The sequence below is a fragment of the Mustela lutreola genome, chromosome 2 (genome assembly GCF_030435805.1).
Source record: "Mustela lutreola isolate mMusLut2 chromosome 2, mMusLut2.pri, whole genome shotgun sequence".
Classification (NCBI taxonomy): Eukaryota; Metazoa; Chordata; class Mammalia; order Carnivora; family Mustelidae; genus Mustela; species Mustela lutreola.
In genome coordinates, this window is record NC_081291.1 from 77,611,516 (window position 1) to 77,633,071 (window position 21,556).

The 21,556-nt window shown below is 44.8% G+C and overlaps 1 protein-coding gene across 2 annotated transcripts in view; it reads right to left on the bottom strand.

Moving 5' to 3' along the window:
• Positions 1–316: 316 nt before the first annotated feature.
• The window catches only part of TGFBR2 (transforming growth factor beta receptor 2), a 90,047-nt gene continuing 68,807 nt past the window's right edge, over positions 317–21,556 (bottom strand). For both annotated transcript variants that reach the window (XM_059162399.1, XM_059162400.1), the window contains 4 exons: positions 20,736–21,535; positions 18,922–19,063; positions 5,742–5,869; positions 317–3,057 (listed from right to left, as the gene is read on the bottom strand). In XM_059162399.1, the coding sequence (XP_059018382.1) occupies positions 2,878–3,057; positions 5,742–5,869; positions 18,922–19,063; positions 20,736–21,535 (1,250 nt within the window). In that variant the 3' untranslated portion in view covers positions 317–2,877. The remainder of the gene's footprint in view (positions 3,058–5,741; positions 5,870–18,921; positions 19,064–20,735; positions 21,536–21,556) is intronic.

The following is a 21,556-nucleotide window of genomic DNA, read 5'->3' on the forward strand; positions in this document are numbered from 1 at the left end:
ATATAAAAAGAGCCACAGTGAGCGCTGGCTGTGCCAGTCATGTGGATGGAAACAGTTCCTGGGACAGGAAAGATGGCGGCTGCAAGACATACGGACTCCAAGCCCAGGCCACCAATGACAACTAGTACATCTCATATTATGGATCTTTTGCAATTTTTTTTTTTTTTTAAAGACTCGAGACTGTCAGCTGAAGGAGACAATGAATATGGGGAATGTGGAGAGAATCTGTCCTGTGACTTTTCCAGCGTAAACTGTAGAAAAACCAAGTGAGTTTAAATGGCTTAATTACGATGAATGGGTTCAGGAGGCAGGAAGCTGACCTGAGTATTTTTGCTTTATTCCATCTAATAAACATTTTATTTATATAAAAGACAAACAATGCATAGAATGAAAATAAGTGCTTGAGACATTTGATATAAGAAGAGTATATAGCATTCACATTCCTATTTTAATACATGAGTACTGCTGAAGTGTTCCATAAAAGAATAAAACTTTCCCTTTCTTTATAGTAGTAAAAAAAAAATCAGTATTTTTAGGAACTACAGAATGTTATTCCTTGGTCTTTTTCTTGACACAGAAAAAAGAAAGAAAACAAGCCACAGTATCATCTGACACTACATTCCAGTTTATGCTGATGACCACCCAGAAGTGATAAAGCTCTTTTGAATTTTGGAAAATCTCATTAATGGACCAGTATTCTAGAAATTCACCACTAGAGGTCGATGAGCAACAGCTATTGGGACAGCATTAGCGAGCCCTAAGGTGCATGGAACTTCCGGGCACTTCCAGGGTATTGCTGGCAAGCTGTCCGGAACTCTCTCAACTCACGCCCATTGAGCACAGTGCCTCCAAGGTTCACCTAATCCCAAATCTCCGCATATCTGCTAAAACCTCAATGAGATGAGATCTTCCAAAATCCAAATGGAACTCATCTACTTACTCATTGCCAGTCCTCTCTTGTATTCCTATTTGGCTGAAAATAGGTAGCTTCGAAAACATTTTAGTAAAAGAGTTTTTTTGTTTTTTTTTGTTTGCAACATTAACACTTCTTTGTGGATTAACAAGTTCCTATGGATTATTAAAGCTCATTCTTTGTTCTTGCCCACATGGACACAGACTTCCTAACTGCAAATGGGAGTCCTGTGTCCCACATTCAAGTCCTTCGGGCAAATCCTGCAAAGGGATGGTATGGTGGAGAGAAAGATAACCATGGCAAAAGCTTCTCGATAAGAGCTTCCCTCCCTAATGAGGGGGGAGGGGCAAAGCTCTTAATATATAGACCAAAATAGATTTGGCTTACGTGGGACCGCTTAGAGGGGGTCCCCTTCAGTCTGAAAAAAGACCAACTTCAAATCTAACAGCAGACCAGGAAGAGGGAGGGACTCAAGCTCACAGAGCCAGAGAAGGACTGAAGGAAAGTACATTTCTTATAAGAAGCCTTGGTTTGGGGGTGGGTTTAATACCCAGATGGGGGTGGGCAGTGGAAAAGGCAAATGTTTATATCAAGAAGTAAAGCAGCTTTATAAGTGTGTCTACACCTTCATTTTGTGAATGATGTGGCCTGGGGAATCGTGGAAACCATCTGCTGTCTATCCTCACTTGCGAGATCCAGATTTTTTTTTTTTTTCAAAATCTCCAAATATTTAAAAAAGTGGCTCGATTTTGTCAAATGCCATGCTGGCCAAGCAAAACACATGTTCAGAGTGCCTGAGGAAACACTTCTGACCATGGCAATGCTGTGCGGCTCAAATCCTCCTGACAAGGCCAAAATGTACCTGAGCATTCAGGAGTCCAGACAGATGGAACCCATGGGTGTTTGCATAGAAACCTAGAGACTCGAACCAAGCCTGGTGAAAAACCGAACACAATGAACCCCAAGGGGGGAGATTTGTTCTCTTTAAGGAAAGGGAACAAATTTTTATAGTAGCACGGCAATATAGTAGCATAGGTATGGGGGCAGGGGGTAGGGGGTAGAGGGTGGGGCTTAAAGAAAAGAAAGAATGATCTCTCCTTAGTAGAATACGTGATAATTTCCTAAGTGGGGAAATTTGTCCTGATTTTTATGCCTGTGACGCCTGCGAAGGTGAAAAACTGGGCTCGCAATTTTCAACTTTCAAAGATGGGATAGAAGGTTTCTGAGCTGGTTGAGGAAAGTGGCTCACAAACCAGATGTGGGCTTGAAGCTCAAGTGAAAAGTCCAGGAACATGCAGGGGCACACAGGAACCCCAGGATCTGGTCCCCAAACAGTGGGACGCTAATTGGCTCCATAGCCAGAAAAGAACCGCTGCGCAGGGAATGACTATTTTGCAAAAGCCAGTGCGGCGTGGCCACGGTGGGCTCTGAGACTTGGAGCTCCTCTCCTAAGGCAGAGCCCCCACCTCGTGCAGGCCAAACACCAGCGCCCACGTTGATTGTCAAGTGCTAATGCTGTCACGGATCCCTTCCTTCTGTGCCTGGTTCCAGAGCTCTCTAAACAAACCAGTCCTGGGATATTTGATTTTATTTTCCTTGTCTCCTTCCAGAGTATGGCTGTATATATATAGATATAGACATATATAGATATATATATAAAACATAGCTATTCCATATTTATATACAGGCATTAATAAAGTGCAAATGTTATTGGCTATCTCATTTCCTGAGGAAGTGCTAACACAGCTTATCCTATGACAAAGTCAAAGGCATAGAATGCTTCATGTCACCCACTCCCCGCTGCTGGTGGTTCTGCTCAGCCCCACCAGCTTATAGGGAGGGCAGTGACCCCCCGGGCTTCCAGGAAGCATTGGTTCAGGTTCAGGGACAGCCTCCAGCTGCCTCTTGTTCTTTGGTGACAGGGGCAGCCTCTTCAGACGTAGGCCAGCCTGCCCCAAGAAGAGCTATTTGGTAGTGTTCAGTGAGCCATCTTCCGGAATCTTCTCCTCGGAGCAGCTCCTCCCTGAGAGCCTGTCCAGGTACTCCAGTTCACTGAAGCGCTCCGCCACGCACTGGGCAGTGAGCCGGGCCTCGGGGTCATGGTCCCAGCACTCGGTCAGAGTCTCACACACCGTCTGGATGCCCTGTGGTTGGGAGAGAAGGCGCAGACACCCTGAGCTGCTGTACCCATTTACTCCCAGGCTCCATCTGATCACGGCAGGTCATGAAATGGAGAACCAGCATGTTTGATCGTGACAAGGCCTCTCCTGGAGGCTTCTGGGGTACAGAAGCATCCCAATGCTGGAAAACTCCCCTGAAGAATGGCCCTCAATATCCTGTCACCCTTATCTCTTTTTTAGGGCACTTTGGGCTTTTTTGTTTCAGGTAGTTTTAAGTTCACAGCAAAAGCGAGCGGAAAGCACAGAGGGTGTGCACATACCTCCTCCCCCACCACGGACATCTCGCATCCGTGTGGTGTATTTGTTCCAATCAATGAACCAACACAGACACATCCCTACCAACCACAGTCCACAGTTTGTAGTGGGGAACGTGTTAGGGGTCCTGACAAACGTGCGATGACATGCATGCGCCGTTACCGTATCCCAGAGAGTAAGTTCCCTGCCCTAAAAATCATCTGTGCCCCCACCACCCCTTCCTTCCTCCCTCCCTGAGCCCCTGGAGACCATGGATCTTAATGTCTCTGTGGTTTTACCTTTCTAGAGTACCTTATAGTTGGAATCCTAGACACATTTCTGTTTAAAACAGCACTGAATACCGCAATCAGAGTCAAGTCTAGGCTTTAGTCTGGTTTCACCTTGGAAAGTCACAGGTTCTGTGGACAGCTTCCAACAGCTGCCAAGGATGGTCCCCTGGGCCCCACGTCCCGTCCCCCCCACCCCCCAGCAACATCAGGCTGCACTGTAGAAGCAGCTGTCTTGTAGGTCAGCTGGGCTAGATTCTAGGCTATGTCAGAGGGTTTTGTCCAACCCCACGAAGGTCCCATTCAAAGGCCCATCAAGAAAATGCTGCCCAGTATGGTGGCAAGGGTTTTCTCTCACGGCTGTCATTTTTATTTTGCATTGCAAATACTTTTTATCATTTCAAGCCCTTTTCTGGCAATAAAGCAGGCAGGGGTTAAATTGATGGGAAGAACTAGAGCCTGCTCCCAGCAGGTAGAGGCTGGTCTGGTCACTGGTAATCTTTCCCCAGAGTGGCCTGGCAGACCGGATACATCCCAGCACTTTTCCATCCAACATCTACTACCAATAACTTTCCCAACACACCTAGGAGCCTCTCCCTCCCTTCCCAACCTGTGAGTGAATTCATGATGTTGAATTAATTGTATAATTCACCTAATTGACGGTATTGATTGATGGCCTGTTAAGAGTGGAGTGGTATTGTTGGTACACAAGTAACATTTATTTTACTCTGGCACTGTAATTACTGGCAGTAAATTAAATTAAATATTAAGCATTAACTTGAAATCAATAGGGCAACAAATCTCATTAAGAGAAAAAATGTATTATGCAAATTCTTTCCAGAATTTTATCATCATGAATAATGGCTTCATTACTAGAACTGTACGGCAGAGGAGGCAACAGAATCTGAGAGAAATAACATCGGTGCCTTCTGATTTCAGAGGTAACACAGAACAGCCTTGCCTTTTCAGTCAGAGAGGCTTTGCCCAAAACCCCAGGGGAAGCCTTGGGCCGCAGTGGCCTGGTTCACGCTCTCTCCGCTGACTTGATTAGGGTCTGTCTGCTGAAGTGGCTCCAGGCCAGGATTGGCACAGACCGAGCTTCCTGCTCCATCTGTCTTCCTGATTGCGCGTGATTTGTTGTTTCTGTTTCTTATCTCAATTTGCCTGGCCCTGAGGAAAACCTAAGACTTCGCCCCAGCCTTCACTGGATAAGGGAATTCTTCCCAAGGAGGCAGTAAAACTCTTTACTCCATAGAAAGATCAGCTCTGTCGGTGAGACGGGAGTGCACTGTTCTCTCTCATTCCTCCTTCACGCTCTCCTGGGCATGTTACAGGGCCTCTCACATGGCCTTCTCAGCCCTCTCAGCCCTGCCACCCGCCACTTTCTTCTTTTTCTCTGACCACTGCCCTCCTCGAAATGCCCCCAAACAAAGAATCTGGATAGTTCTCTCTCCCTCGTCCTGTGAAGCCCAGAGCCGCTATCCTTCCAGAAATGGCCTAACCTACCATCTCTTGAAAGCAAAAAAAGCAGCAGCCAGGAAGATGTTCCCCACAGACACATTTCCTGTTTGTTACTTGCACTTTCTTAATTCTCTTGGCTCTCTTCTTTCCTGAACTGGCCTCGTCTTTGCAAACTCTGTGCACCCAGCCCAATATGGCCCTGACCACAAGGCAATGCCCCCCCCGCCACAAGTCCAGCCAGCGCACAGACTCTGCTTACTTCTCACTTGCTAAGTATTTCCTTCTAGAGCTGAAGATTCCCAAGAGAAAATATCTGGAATCCAGAAGGCAACAAATCATAAACACTCTATGTAAAGTCTTAGGGGTGAGGGGCAGAGCCTACAAATAAAATATTTCAACCCAGAAACAAGCGGGCTTGCTAAGTGGGACAGATACCCCTCAAATGATTATCTGAGAGCAGTCTTTGAATGCCGTGTCTACCTGCTGCTTGGAACTCAGAACAACAAGTCCACACCATATGACTGAAATTTTCCTTATAAACAAAACCCAACAGGACCCTACAACACAAAGGGACCCAGATTAAAGCTCAATATCCTACAATCCTCTCCTCCCTTAGAGGCTACTTCAGAGAAATCTTATTCTCCCCTCCTAACAGCCGATCCTTACCTGGTGGTTGAGCCAGGAGCTGGGAATTTCTGGTCGCCCTCGGTCTCTCAGCACGTTGTCTTTCATGCTCTCAACACAGGGATGCTCCCGCACCTTGGAACCAAATGGAGGCTCATAATCTTTCACTTCTGTTAAAGAGAGCAGGTGAACATGGGGCCATTGAGAAAGGTGTGTGCAGCTGGGGACCTGAGCAGGTTGAGAGCTCTGGCTGAGTAACCTGAGGCACTGAGCATCAAAACATATCTCTGATAACTCTGAGAGCAATTTTTAAGAACGGTCGATTAAAATAAGAAGGAAGGAGTGGTTGTGGAAAGAGCTTGAGAGATATTCAACAGATAATCATCGAGGGCCTCTTATGAGCTAGGTACTGTGCTAACAGATGTGGACAGTGAAGAACAAGACCAACAAGGTCACTGAGCATTCATTTCATTTATTTCTTAAATTAATTAATTGATTATTTTAGACATAGGGAGAGTGAGAGAAACAGCACAAGTGGGGGTAGGAACAGAGGGAGTGGGACAAGAAGACTCCATGTTGAGCTCAAAGCCAGCCTGGGGATCAATCTCACAACCCTGAGATCACGATCCGAGCGGAAATGAAGACTTAGATGCTCAGCTGAGTTGAGTCTGAGTCAACTCAGGCCCCCCATGAGGTTACATTTTAATGCAGGCTTTCTCAGTGGGGTGATATTGCTCCAAGGGGGACAAAACTGGTTCTTGGGAGGTAGAAAAATCCTACACATTAGTAGCCTAGTGAAGGTCCCCAGTATATAAACAATCCTACACATTGGGTCCCCAGTATATAAACAGGTTTAATATATAGTGGTAAACTTCATGGGGATATCTAGCTGAAAAGGGAATGAAATTGACACGACACAGCATGGATGAACCTTAAGAATGTTATGTTGAGTGAGATAAGGCAGTCACAACAGGACAAATACTGCATGATTCCGTTTATGAGGTACCTAAAATAGACGAATTCATGGAGACAGAAAGTGGAATAGTGGTTGCCAGGGATTGGGGGATGAAGAGATGGAGGGCTGTTGTTTAATGGATACAGAGTTTCAGTTGGAGGGGGGATGAGAAAGCTCTGGAAATAGATAATGGTGATGGTCACACAACATTGTGAATGTACATAATGCGAGTGAATTCTACACTTAAAAATGGTTGAAAGAGTGAATTTTAGATTCACTCTTTAGATTAGTGTATTTTTGTATTTTGTATTTTGTATTAGCGTATTGTATTTTGTATTTTTGTATTTTGTATTAGTGTATTAGTGTATTTTTCCACGATGGAAGAAAAAAAAATTGCTATGTAGTATTGATTAGAGAAAAAAATAATGTCAGGGCACCGGGCTGGCTCAGTCGGGGGGGGGGGGGGGAGAAAAGAAAGTAAAAGAAAAACAAACAAACAAACAAACAAAGTAAACAAGGTCTGTAAAGGCTCCTTACTACAACAATGATGACACAAATGTTGAGCAATGCTGTTTACTGGGATGATGGAGGAGAGCAATTAACAACACATCAACAAACAAAATTTAAAAAGGAATTTTCCTTTAGTGATCCATGGGACAAAGAAGAGAAGAGAAGAGAGGATGATATACCCCTTGCCTAGGGCTTCAGGTTTCTGCTAAAGTCAATCTCTTTACAGAAACTTCCTTGAATATCCCCAAGCCATTCTTGGCCAAAGGTCCCGGGCAGAGCTCTTGTTTACTCTATACCATATTGTGACACGATCGCATGTTTATTTGTCTCATCTAACAAGATTGTGAATATCTGAGGGCAGGTTCCGACTCCCTTTAGTCATTCTTGAATCCCTAGCATCCTTGACAGAGCCTCCTATACAAGAGGCTCTCAACACATGCTTTATTGAGGAATGAATGAATGGATGGATGGATAGATGGATGGATGAATGAATTTTAGATCTGGTCCGAAGTGGCAATGCCTCAATTCTAGTTGAATATTAAAACAACACACTAACATAAGTGGGGGGATCAATACATGCGTCACGGCGACACAGGATAACCTAAAAGATAGAAAACACGCCTGTATTAAAACGTGTCTGTGATGGAAATGGGGGGGTGGGCTGGATCCAATATACTTCTCAGAAAGTAGGACCTTCCCTTAACAAAATAATCTTGTATAATGAGTAAAACTTTCAGTAATTTGCCCTTCTAGGCTAAGAAGTGAAAAAGCTTTCAAGGCACCTTTTGAAAAGGGATGGCCTACTCTTATTGGTTTATTTGTTTTCTCCCCTTTCCCAGAACCCCCCTTTGCATATTCATCTTCTGTGATACCCCCATTCCCACGCCCAAGTATAAGAGCGACCAGGATATCGTCTTTTCTCAGGAGATTTGAGATGAAGGCCTCCCATCACATTGAGACAAGCACAAACCATCCTTCCTTCTGTGTGTCTACTTTTGTCCTCGAGTGCCATAACGCTTCCTCCTCACTGTTCTAGGGGTGAGAGTGGAACTTTGATCAGCATAATATTCTTCTTTCTTTCTTCCATTTCCTTATCTTCTATAGACTTTAAATTTGTAAGGTCCAAGGCAGAGGCTGAGTCTAGGGTCTTTCAATTCTCCACTCAGTGCTTAAAACTGTGCCATATACATTGCAGGCATTCACTAGATAGGAGTTGGGTTGAATCCAAACAAAAGCAGAGGACTGGCAATCAGAGCTGGTTCTCAGTACAGCTGACTCCGACCTAACCCGTCTCTTCTATAAACGGAAGGGGCTGAATTGGATGACCTCCATATTCCTCTCCAGACTTATCTTGTAATCCAGTCTAATCGAACAATATGATGACCTCTTAGTACACTGACTTGAGGTATGTATATTCTAATACAGTATAATGGGATAGGATTTGTATAGGATATAAAGTGCTCTTTAGATAATCTATCAGTCCACAGAGTGTCCATTTCCAGCTATTTTGGCTGCCATAGCTGGTGTCACTGGCTCTCTGCCTAGATCCCTTTACCCGGCCAGTAGCGCCAGAACCCAGCTGCCACAGGTGTTGAGTTCTGAGGGCTCACACCTTTGTCCTCTTTAGAGGACTGCTGCTGGGCCTGGAGATTTCCAGAAAGTCTCATCCCTACAGGTACCCTGCAGCCAACAATAAATTTATGTGGGGGTTTTCATAGTCTAACCCTTTGCCTCTGCAGGGAGATAACTGTGGGGCAATTCATCCTCTAGAGTTCCCCCATGAGATCAGGCCGAGGCTAGAAATCTTGAAACTACAGGTTTGCTGAGCTTCTCCCATTCCTGCTTCTCTTACTCCCTTCCTCTGAGACCTATCCTCAATGAACCATTGTACAAAAATCTTTGTGTCAGGGGCGTCTGGGTGGCTCAGTGGGTTAAAGCCTCTGTTTTCAGCTCAGGTCATGGTCTCAAGGTCCTGGGATCGAGCCCCACATCTGGCTCTCTGCTCAGCGGGGAGCCTGCTTCCCCCTCTCTCTCTGCCTACTTGTCATCTCTCTCTGTCAAAATAAATAAATAAAAATTAAAAAAAAAAAAATCTTTGTGTCAGACTAGTTCTAGTAAAGCTGGCCTAAGACAACTGCCAAGGAAGTGCTTTCTCTTTTGGTCAATCTCTCAGCAAAACTGCCCCCTCTGTCCCTAGTTGCAAAGCCACCCTGAGGAAGACTTGCTAGGACTTCTTCTTGAGAAACTGAATGTACTAGCCCATCAACCATCCTCACAGCACAGTGCTCAGAAAGGGGCAGGGGATGACCATGGTCAGGGAAGGAAAATGGCCGGATCAGAATCAATCCCAGGTGTCAATCTCATCGCTGAGATTCCTTCACAACAAAGGAAACCATCTAGTTGAGGTTATAACCCAGGGCCAATTTATTTCATTTCTAGTCTTAATCTTCAAAGTCACATAAACCACAGTATCTAAGTTTGTAAGTTCTGCGGAGACCAAAGCAGGTTTCCATGGGGAATGGGAGAGAGCGCTCAAGAGATGCATAGGGCAACAGGGATGGGCTTGTTTTCTGGGTAAAGGAAAAGTCATGAACACTCCTTTGGAAAAGAAGACAAAGACGACAGTCCTTCACCAGAGCAAAGAGAATTTTAACTGGATTACTTCCTATTTTCCTAAAACCTTGGAAAGTTGTGAGATTCTCTAGTATCCCTAAGGGGTATGAGGCCTGTTTCCATTATGTGACTTGTGGGAGAGTTCATAGGGAAGGGAGGTCAAGCACAGCCTGGAAGCAGCTGGCCCTGAGCCAAGCTGGGAGAATGTGAATCCATGAGTCTCTTTCTAAGTTCAAATTAGACAAGTCTGGGTGAACATCATGTGGCCCAAACAGGCACACCCCAATTCCTGAATAGTGAAGTAGTCTTTCAGGTGAGGAACCAAGATAGAGACTTCAAGCGCATGCATGTTTAAAAAAAGTAAAAAGAGAAAAAGAGGGGTGCCTGGGTAGTTCAGTAGGTCAAGCGTCCAACTCTTGATTTCAGTCCAGGTCATGATCTCAGGGTCCTGAGATAGAGCCCCACGTTGAGCACTATGCTGGGCATGGCACCTGATTATGATTCTCTCTCTCCCTCTCCCTCTTCCACTCCCTCTCCTGTGCTCTTTCTCTTTCTTAAAAATAAATAAATAAATAAATAAATAAATAAATAAAATAAAACTATGCGTGTTTTAAGCTGACCTTTCTTCAACTCCCGGCGGATGTCATACTTATATAATACATATTTTCCAAGACAGCTAATTTTTGTGTTTTTTTGGTCTTACTGTGGATTTTTACAATTCCTCTTTCTTTGCTCTTTGCCCACAGTTTAAGCATACTGTTCCCAACTATTTTTTTAGTCATGCTCTAGAATGATGACCTACGCTTGGCAGTGCCTCTCCGTCACCAGCTTTAATATCTGATTGTGGCAGCATGAAAACCACCGTCAGCCAGTAATGTCTTTTTTTTTTTTTTCCCCTTTCTGGCTGTGAAGGCAATGACATTCTCAGACCTCCACCCCAATGCAGAGGGTAACTGCTGACAGACATTATGCTGGAGGGCTCTTCTTCCTGGAGGGCCTTGTGCTAACTGTTCCTCAGGTCTACCCAGAGGCCCTCAGGATACAGAGCACATCTGCCTCCAGCGGAAGGAGGTGGCCACACACACCCAGGTGGAGGCCTTAATTCTGGGGCAGGGGTTTGAGGGCAGGAGGTCTCTGCCAGCCAGGTGGGCACCGATGGTCTTCCCTGGGACGGGATATCAAGCACAGATACCCGGATGGTCCTGAGGTATCGAGCAGAGCGAGTTACCCGCCAAACCAGGGGCTAGTTTTAGCTCTCACTTTCTCCCATGGTTTCAAGCATTTAGAGGCTGAGACGCTTGAACCACTCTGGCAAAACTGCTGGGTCCCGATTCCATATCTTTTATCCCTACTTATCCATGGTCCTTATCTATTTATTTTTCATGTTGGTGCTTGAAGTATTTTTATTTTAGAAAATGCAAGTGAGGGGCACCTGGGTTGCTCAGTCGGTTAAGCATCTGCCTTCAGCTCAGGTCGTGATCCTGGGGTCCTGGGATCAAGCCTGGCATTGGACTCCCTGCTCAGCGGGATGCTGCTTCTCCCTCTCCTCCTGGCATGTTCTCTGCTCTCTCTCTCACTATCTCTATCTCCCTCTCTTTCAAATAAATAAATAAAATATTTTTTAAAAAAACAAAAGGAAAAAAGTGCATGTGATTAAAACTCCAAAATTACTAAATAGACAGATACGGTAAAAGCAAATCTTTCTCCCACTCCTCATCCCTAGTTGCACAAAACTGGCTTAGGTTGAATGCTGGGATTAAATTTTCACCTTACTGTTTACGATGAGCACTTCTCAATCTGCATTTTTATAAAAGATGAAGTGTTTTGCTCCCCAGTTCACTGAAGACTGAAGCTTGAGTAAAACACTGCGGAAACAAATCACAAGGCAAATGAAAGCTGCTCGGGTGTTATGGGCAACACCAAATTGCTCTTAAAGTCACAAAACACCCTCTCTGTCCTCATCGTATCACAAAGCCGGAACGACCCATCCCAGAACCAGCACCTTCCATGGAACAGGCTTGGAGTGGCACTGCTGTAAATGTTTTTGCAAGGAAGAAATAGGAGTTGCATCTTGACAGAGGAAGTGAATACAAGTTATTAAGCACACTTGAAGCATTTCAAATGAGTCAGACAGAGAATGTCGAAGAAGAGTCTCAGAAGATGTGATCCAACACTTCATTTTACAGTTGAGAAAAGAGAGGCCAGTGCACTGGATTCCGGGAAGAACACTCAGAATTGCATGCTAGATTACTGGTAACTCTGAAAATGGTTTTGCCTTTTTAGGAAGCCTTGCATGCTTTCTCCTCTCTCCTCAAGCATTGCAGTGAGCTCTTTCTCCCCCAGCCAGAGCAAGCCCAGCTGGGGAAGCCCCAGGTGGGAACATGCCTGTCACAGATGTGACAAATGTGTCCCTCCCTGCCTTGGCCAGCCCTGCACACCGCGTGACTCTGAGAAGGGGAAGCTTATGGAACCTAGCGGGTGGTGATGGTTTGTAATTTCTAAGAGTTATGCAAAAAAAGCACTGATTACTAAGAGCAGCCCTCTCCTTAAGTACTATTATTTACCGACATTAAACCCAAACAGTCGTCCATTTTGGGTTTAGAGAAACAAGTGGGATGGTGTGGGTGGGGAAAAATGAGCCTCTCACAACTTGGGCTGCGAGCACCAGATCAGGACAGGGTTGGCAAAGGAGTTCGTGCATGGTTATCTAGAGTCCTCTTTGTGCATGTGATCAAACAAAGCCCAGGTTCAGGCCTCCCTTCTATGAAGAACTGGAGAGCAAGCCAATTAAGGGGTGAGTGGGCTCCCCAACATTACTCAGTCTACTCCCAGAAGACCGCTGGCCACACAACTTTTCATGCCTGCTGGTCCGACTCCCTGTGGGACAGGCTGGGCAGCTTGTGTTCACCCTCCGAAACTACCCTAGGAGCTGCCCTCCACCCAAGATGGAGGGGGCTTGGAAGGTGAGCCCCCAGCTTCCTCGTGAGCCAGGTGAGGTGATGTGATGCCGAGTTCAAGGTGTGTGTCTGACTGCACCCGGGGTCCCCGGCAGCACTGAGCTCCAGCAGCCTGCAGTGGTGTCCTGCTTGATAACAGGCCATTTCTTGGCCTCCTTCCCTTTCCTGACTCACTTCCCGTTCCTTTACTAGCATTTCCTGAGATCACTTCCCGAATAAACTACTTAGGCTCAATTCTTTGTTCCAGGGCCCGAGGCATCCAACCCAAGGCAGATGCTCACACAACAGAATTCTTCAATCAAACCAAGTCTCTGTCCCGCCCTCAGGCTGCTTTCCAGGCCAGGCCCACCAAGGCCCACCACCGCACAATCCTCGCCGCCCCCCCACCACCACCCTGACTGCCTCAAATAACCTCTTTTCTAAGAAATGCCTTTATTGGGAACAACTTGATCTTCTTTCCAGCTCCCCTTCTGCCACCTTTCCCCAAAGTCTTCTCACTGGTGGAAGCCAGCCTGCACTCCCAGACCCTTGCAGCGTTTTTTAAGTTGTCTGGAAGGTTCTGAAGAGAAGCCATGCTTGCCTCTCTCCACCCACCACCCCTCCCCAGTTCTGCGCACGCAGAGGGCAAGGCCCTGGGACGCAGCGCCGTCCCTCTGGAAGTCAGCATCTGGAACACAGCTGTTGTTCTGATGTGGTGCCAACCCCACAGAGCAGCAAAGCCGTTGACACTTCTCTGAGAAGCAGTGCCCCTGAGTTTTAGATCTGCTTCCAGATTTGACTCCCCTGAAATCCAGGACAGCAAAGCCCTTCTCTCCTGTCTCTCTTCAGCCCTTCTCCCCGACCCCTCTTTGTTGCTGTCCTTGCTTTGGGTCTCTTTCCTTTCTTTTTGATTCCTGCGTTCTTCCTGTCTGTTCTGCAAGGCGGTGGCAAGCTGACAGTCCACTCAGGGCCTGCGTTTCTCCTCTGGTTAGACGCTTGCTCTGCGGGCTGCTGTGTGTCAGTTTCTATTCAGAAGCCAAATGGCCAGGGATTTGGAAGTCAGTTTGCTTGTGGGCCTATTTAGGCTGGGGTTTTGGCTGGGAATGATGTGAATATTGTGCCTGCTGTGCTGGCCACAGGGGGCCTTGAAAGGGTCCCGGTCTCCATCCGCCTCCCACACCACAGACACTTGCATGAACACCAAACAAACCGAGAGCCGAGAGCCGGACAGAGATTTCTTTGTAAGACAGAGCCAGGCTTTGCGTCTGTCCTTGCTGAGTGACGACTACATGACCTTCCTCCTTTATAAGACAGGAACAGACCAATCACCTCCTTCTTCCAATGGCTCTGAGAGACCTGTTTTCTTCACTTTTATATTCTGTCAGGCGATCCAAGTGTCTGAAGTTAGGCTCTCTGTCGTAATCTGTCTCTAACTCTTTATTTTTTCTTCCTAAAATCATCATATTCGCCTCCTCCCACCGCTGGTATTATATCATGTATCCGTTTGTTCACCACTTGTCTTTCTAGAATATTTGCTCTTCAGAGACAACTTGTCCCTTGAGGACAGAGACTGATTTTTGTTTTGTTTTGTTTTGTTTTGGTTTTAATTTTTTCACTGCTATGCCTTCAGCATTTTGAATGTGCCTGCCATTTAACTGGTACTCAATAAATATTTGTTGAGGGAAGGAATGAATAAATAAATAGATCTTCAGAGAAAAAAGGGTAAGAAAGTTATCTCAGACTATCAGGTGCTGAGCCCATAACATGCTTAGAAAGGAAAAGCTTTGGGATTCTGCTAAAAGAGATGCACCCAGAGGAGACGGCCTTGTCAGTCTCTGGAGACTTTCATGAGGGAGGCTGTCACCAAACGTTTTTGCCAGCTACTTCCGGAGAGGCACTGAATTAAAGGCCAGGATGCACAAGGTCGCACTGGCTGCCCAATCCGTAATGATAACAATAGTGACAGCAGCTGTCCCTTACTTGAGATGTCCTTCGCTGGTCAGACCGGCGGTGTCCTAGGAAGGCCAGGCCAGTGAGCTAGAGTCAGACAGCAGGGCTCTGATCCCTGGCCACACAGCTTGCCCAACTCCTGGCACCTCAATTTTCCCATCTGTAAAATGCAGCGAGTAACAGTGCTCTCTTCAGGGTCCTTGGTAGATTGGAGGAGTGGACCCGTGAGGCAAGTGCACAGTCATGGCGGCTACTCCTCTGAAGCTCTCATCATGATCACACCTGCATCCACCAGGAGGCCTTCCCCTTTTGACCGCCCTCTTCAATTATGACAGCTCATCGCTTGAGCTCCTGGGTGCGAATGGCGCTGGACCAGCTGGTTTCAGAAGAGTGTTATGACCCTTTGTTTTTATTTTCTCATCTGATAAGAGAGACTTCTCCAGTGTGGTGCTCTATCTTTCTCTGTTTCCCCCTGAGCTGTTCTGCACAGAGGAGAGGCTGATCAAGAAGGAACTCAAGGGGACACTCCTGAGTCTTCCCCTTCCTTCCAAAGCTGACCTAACCCCCCTGTGCCTGACCCTACTGTCGCACTCCCTTCAGCTGTCGTGGGCTTTCAGTGCCCTGCCTTACCTTCCTGCAGCACGGGTCACAACAGAATTGCACTTGCCTGTTCAAAAGTCTACTTCAGTTCCCATAAGACCAAGCCTAGTATTGGGACCTAAAAGACATTCATAGAAGACCTGCTGTGTGGTACGATGGTGCCTGGGGAGACGAGCCTAGAAAGGTGAGCAGGGGGTCAGATTTAGGATCCATGTGAGGAGTCTGGGCTCAACCACAAAAACAGAATGGAGTCACTTAAAGCCAGGAAAGCTGGGGTTTCTCATTCCCTGCAAGACGGTCCCTTGATGCTTGGTATCCTACTGTATTCAGTTCGATGTTTTGCTACGTAGAATAAAGCTGGAGAGAATATTAGCTGTCCTACGTTGCAAAATAAAAATCTCAATCTACAAGTCATCAGACTAAGTTAAGCTTCATATTTCACCATTTCCCTTTTGAAAATGAGACGGTCAATGAAAAATGGTAATTACATACGTTTTATCTGAGAATGCAAAAAAAAAGGCTTAAGCTTCACGAAAACCTTTTTATATCCTATTCTCTTTCTTAGACCTTCAGAATTAAAGCTTAACATTACCTGGAGGGAATTATTATACATTTTGCTTTTAAGGTAAGAGATGTGTCTGCATGCGTACGTTTTTCTTTATTTTTTAAAAGTAAAAAAAAAGAAAAAGAAGTCCGTCTCATCAGGAGGCTACAAAAATCCTGAAGGCAAAACCTGTCCTTCTACCCCTGTTGGGAGGCAATGCATCTATCTGCAGGCTTTATGTTGTTTCCACGAGACTCCTAAAATACAGAAGAAAAGTTTCTGAAACCAAGACTAGGCTAAGAATCTGTCTTTAATATTTTTAAGATAGATCCCTCCTCAAACAAACAAAAACAAAAACGCACATACAAAAAAACAAAAAATGAAACAAAAACAACAAACAAAAACCAAAACAAAACAAAAAAACCCCTAAACTAAAAAACAGTTTTCCAAAGAAGGTTAACGAAAGGACTTAATCTGTGAGTTCAAGTACTCAATCAACTGAAGGGCTTTCAGTGGGACCGAAGTGAGTGCAGATATATAACTTGGGTTTCTGCAGCCTGAGAGGAGATGGGAGAAAAAGGACTGTGGGCTTAAGATCAAACAAAATGAGAAATGGGATGGCCTATTTCTGGTTCCCCAAAAGCTGTCTGTTCTTATCCTAAAGGTTATGAAAGGTTTTTTGAGCAAATGAGATCCTGTTCCTTCCTTGGGAAAACTTGTTTATACTGTATCCGTTTTTAGACCTTGTAAAAGTTGGTGAACTCAGTTCTTCCCCATGAGCCCGAATTCTTCCACACTCAGCAAATATCAACAGGAAAGGGCTTCAGTCATTGATAACAATGAGAGCAGGGAGCTCACACAAGGCCTTAATAAGCTGGCTGCGCCGCCGACAGAGGGGAAGACAGAGGCACAATCTCCAGCTCATGTTTATGAATAGTGGGTTTGAAAAGAGAGAAAAGATACCGAAACCTAGGTAAACTTATTCTGACAGTGACAACAGCATCATCTCTTACACAATGCATACCGGTCTGAAGATTCATTTTGCAACTGTCAAAGCTTTTAAGCAGAAAATTATCCTTAGTGGCTAAAACTTGGTTAAACAAATTTCACTGTGCAAGGAAAAACCAAGTTAATTTTGGAAGTGCTATTGAGGAAGAAACTCAGCAAGACAGCCAGATAGGAAGTGCCATCCCTATGCAGGAACCCAGGCAAATAGGTGACGGGACAGTAAGCTTTCCAGTGGAAAAGAGTGATCTGGACCCATTCTGGAGGATCAGCTAAGGAAGTTCTAAACAGGATGAAGACTCAGAGCCAGCATGGTGCCAACCAGAGCCACCATGTTTTACCAATGGGTAGTGTGGCCCCGTGATCAAAACTCTGATGATCTGAGCAACAAAATAAATTTTGATGATATTAGATACTCATAGAATAAAATAAATATTCATAGCTCCAGACCGATATAAATGCATAATGGAAAGAATAAATACTGGGGGTGACGAGGGAAAAGACGGATCTCCCTTACAGCAGAAGACCTACTACCACATGTAGGAAGGCTAAGAAAACAGAAAATCCTGATAGGCAAACATTACAATAATAATTGTTGCCAAAAAGGATGACTGATGGATCCTAAAATCAGCAGGTAAATTTATGATAAGAAACAGGTCTTGTATCTTTATGAATTAGGTATTGAGTACTTCTGAAACAGGTTAAGGTAGCTTCTTATAAGATATGTATTAACCACAAATGGAAAAAAATAGTATCTTTACAGGGGAGAAACCAGGCAGGTACCACCCCAACCCAGGGACCAAACTGAACAGGCACCCTGACGTCTTGTGCCCCCTCCCTGAGCTGCCGAGGAGGGCACAGCATCACTGCTGTATTCTTCATGCCCCCAAAGCACAATCTCAATCTAACCATGAGAAAACATCAGAGAAACCCAAAGTTGACAGACCATCTATGAAAGAACTAGTCTAACTTCTTCCTGGGTGTCAAGGTCAGGAAAGACATACAGAATGAGGAAGTGTCACAAGTTGACCAAGAAGCCATGGATGTTAACTGGAATATAGGATCCTGAACTGAATTCTGCTCCAGAAAAGGACATTGCTGGGAACTCAGAGACATGAATAACTTGTACGGACTAATTAAGGTATTGTGCCAATGTCAATGACCTGTGTTCAGTAGCTGTGCTGTGGTTTAGGTAAGGTGTTAACGGTAGGGGAAGCTGGCAAAGAGTATATGGGAACTCCCTATCCTACTCTTGCAACTTCTCTGTAAGTCTAAAAATATTACAAAACAAAGAGTTAAAAATAAAACTAGAGTTGGCTTGACTTGACTTAGCCACCAGCCAAGACCAAGCTGAGATGCATAAGTTTCTTAGGTGAGAGCTCAGTCATGGAAACTACTGAGAAGAATGTAAAAAGGATAAAAATGTAGACCTGAGCCATTCTCATGTCCATGGAGATCAGGATAATGCTTTCTAAAACAGCGGCATCCCTTCTACACCCCTGAAGAATACCATAGCATTCCTTAAAAACTTCTCTACTAGAGTTTTACAAATCTAAATAAATATACCAAATCATTCCACTTGTTTTGCCCAACAAAGTAAAGTCATCCCATAAAAATAAACTTTGAGCCAAATCCACTACGTAGACCTTATGATTCTTAAGGTTTAAAAAAAAAACAAACCCTTAAAATAGAAAATGAAACAAAAATCAGATGTTTTCCATTGGATATTTTTATAATATAAATATTTTTATAATATATATAAATAATATTTTCCATTGGATAAATAGAACTAATTCTATGAATTGTATTTATGTTCCTCTCTTGCCAGATATTTAAATATCTGGTGAGACGCATTAAAAGAAAAGTAATCATACTTCAGAAAGGGGAATAGAAAGCTTTATGCTCCAAACATGGCTTTCAGCTTAAAAATCTAGCCTTTATTAGCACAATTCTCAATCCTCTTGGAATGGCTGTGTACTAACAGATCTCAACTAGTTCCACCTGTGGGGTTAACACTATTATACCCCTGGAATCATGCTTGAAGTAAGCGGCATGACATCATTTTGAAGACGCATCAAGCCCTGTCCCATGATAGCAGTCCATACATACCTCCCACTGCGTTACAGCGAGATGTCATTTCCCAGAGTACCAGAGCCATGGAGTAGACATCCGTCTGCTTAAAGGATTCAACATTCTCCAAATTCATCCTGGACTCTAGGACTTCTGGAGCCATGTATCTTGCAGTTCCCACCTAAAGCAATAAAAGACATTGAGGCCCATAATGTAATTCCAGCTGCATCTTTATTTTAAAAATATAACTGATGTTTGTCTTCTACACATGCAGATGATCTCTGAAAAGTGCAGTGCTCTTTTAAATTATGAGACAGGCAAAGAAAGTTAACAGCTTATGAAATTATTTTTAAAAATGGGTTTTCTCTCCCTGAAAACACTTTCAAAAATATAAACAAAGCATACCAAAATGAGGAAGTGCCAAACCCCAGAGCTGCTTTATCTAGTTTCATGATATATGTCATCGTATTATACAATAACATCCTCACAGATAACTGGGGAGACAATGTCTGTGCTACTTTAGATCTTTATTTTTGCTTTTTCAAATTAACTGTTTTTCTCATTCCTGAAACACCAAGATTTATGGGGAAAATAAGAATCATTGTCATTAGTTTCGGTCACTTAAGGACTGTCTTAATGTTCTTTGTTTACTCTATGATACATTCCAGTGTGCCAAGAATGTAGTATAATTTCATAAAATCTCTAGTAAAATAAGCTGCATGAAAGTATTTCTATAATAAAAGACTAAATCTAGACCATTTTATAATTTTGATAGCCATGCCATGTAGTTTTGTTTGGACTATGATAATGTGAAAACACTGGCATACATAGGGAAAAAGAAAGATATTTTTAGGGAAGAGATCACTTAAATGCTTGGTTTTTTAGCATGTGTGGCTTCACTAAATAACAGTGAAGTCCTACCTTCTCAAGAAGCTAAGGAAGGTCAGGTAAATTGATATCATTGTCCCAAGGAATGTTTCGTAATGGTATGTAACAGAAGAAAGTTTTCTTCTTAATAGGTCACTGCATGACTCATTACCCTGTCATATTACTCCATCCATGTTTCACTCGATATATTTATTTGAACATTGGTTGTGCAGCCATGGACCCAAGAGGCCAGACTGAGCAGTAACCAAATGGTTCAAAAGCACATACCCCCCTACCTACTTAGAGGAAACAATGGTGCTTTCCAGACTCTACTGTAATCTACATCAAGCTTCCAGTGTGTGAAAAGATGGGGCGCTCTTATTCATAAAGGGTGGCTTGGTACTTTCTAGTGACCTTCCAATATCTCCTTACCCAAAAAGATTTCTATTTTCATCTGTGAGATGCTTCAAAGGAACTACAGAATTGTGTGTTCACTCAGTCTGTCAACTCAACTCAAATATTGATTGGTCACTTTCGCTGTTCAAGGCATTGTGCTAGATGGGAACAAAAATGCAAGTGGATTTGGGCTCGAAGGAGACTGCTTTCTAGAAAGGTAAAAAGAAAGCAAGGTAGCCACCAATAGTTCAGAGTAGGAAGGGCTGAATAGAAGCAGAAGAGAGGAAAAAGACAGAACCAAGCACGAATGGGGTTGTTCAAAGCAATGAAAAGTCATTTGCAAATGCGAGAGAAATGAAGGCTGACTTAAGGAGAAGAATATCTGTCCTGAATTAGATGGGCTTGGCAGAAACCAGAGGGGAAACGTTGTTCATTAGAAAAGCATGCTGGCAGGACAGAGTGGGGCATGCCCAGGGGCATGTCTAGGCAGGTGTCCATTAGCATCAGGCTGTTTGAGACAAAAGACATGAGAGATGGGTGGAGAGGTGGCGTAGGCCCCCTACAAGTAAGGCGATCCAGGTCTAATTTACCTGCCCACTGTTGGCCAGGTCATCCACAGACAGAGTTGGGTCAAGGCGCAGGGAAAGCCCAAAGTCACATAGGCAGCAGGTCAGGTCATTCTTCACGAGGATATTGGAGCTCTTGAGGTCCCTGTGCACGATGGGCATTTTGGGCCTCCCGCACAGGGTGTGGTCGCTGTGCAGGTGAGCAATGCCCCGGGCGAGGGAGCTGCCCAGCTTGCGCAGGTCCTCCCAGCTGATGACGTGCCGGGTGAGGTACTCCTGTAGGTTGCCCTTGGCGTGGAAGGCAGTGATCAGCCAATACTGCTTCCCCAGCTCGGTCTTCCTCTCCTCGGCAGTCAGGAACTGCAGGATGTTCTCATGCTTCAGGTTGATGTCTGAGAAGATGTCCTTCTCCGTCTTCCAGGAGGCATACTCCTCATAAGGGAAGATCTTGACTGCCACAGTCTCGAACTGCTCTGAAGTGTTCTGCTTCAGCTTGGCCTTGTAGACCTCGGCGAAGCGACCTTTCCCCACCAGGGTGTCCAGCTCAATGGGAAGTAGCTCTGTGTTGTGGTTGATGTTGTTGGCGCAGGTAGAGCTGATGTCAGAGCGGTCGTCTTCCAGAATGATGGCCAGGTGCTCGCTGAACTCCATGAGCTTCCTCGGCTTGCTGGTCTCCCAGGTCGGGCTCAGCTTTTGCTGCCGGTGAACACGGTAGCAGTAGAAGGTTATGATGACGGCTATGGCAATTCCCAGTGGTGGCAGGAGGCTGACGCCTGTCACTTGGAATATGACTAACAACAGGTCAGGGTTGTTGGTGGCATATTCTGATGTGGAAACAAAAGGAA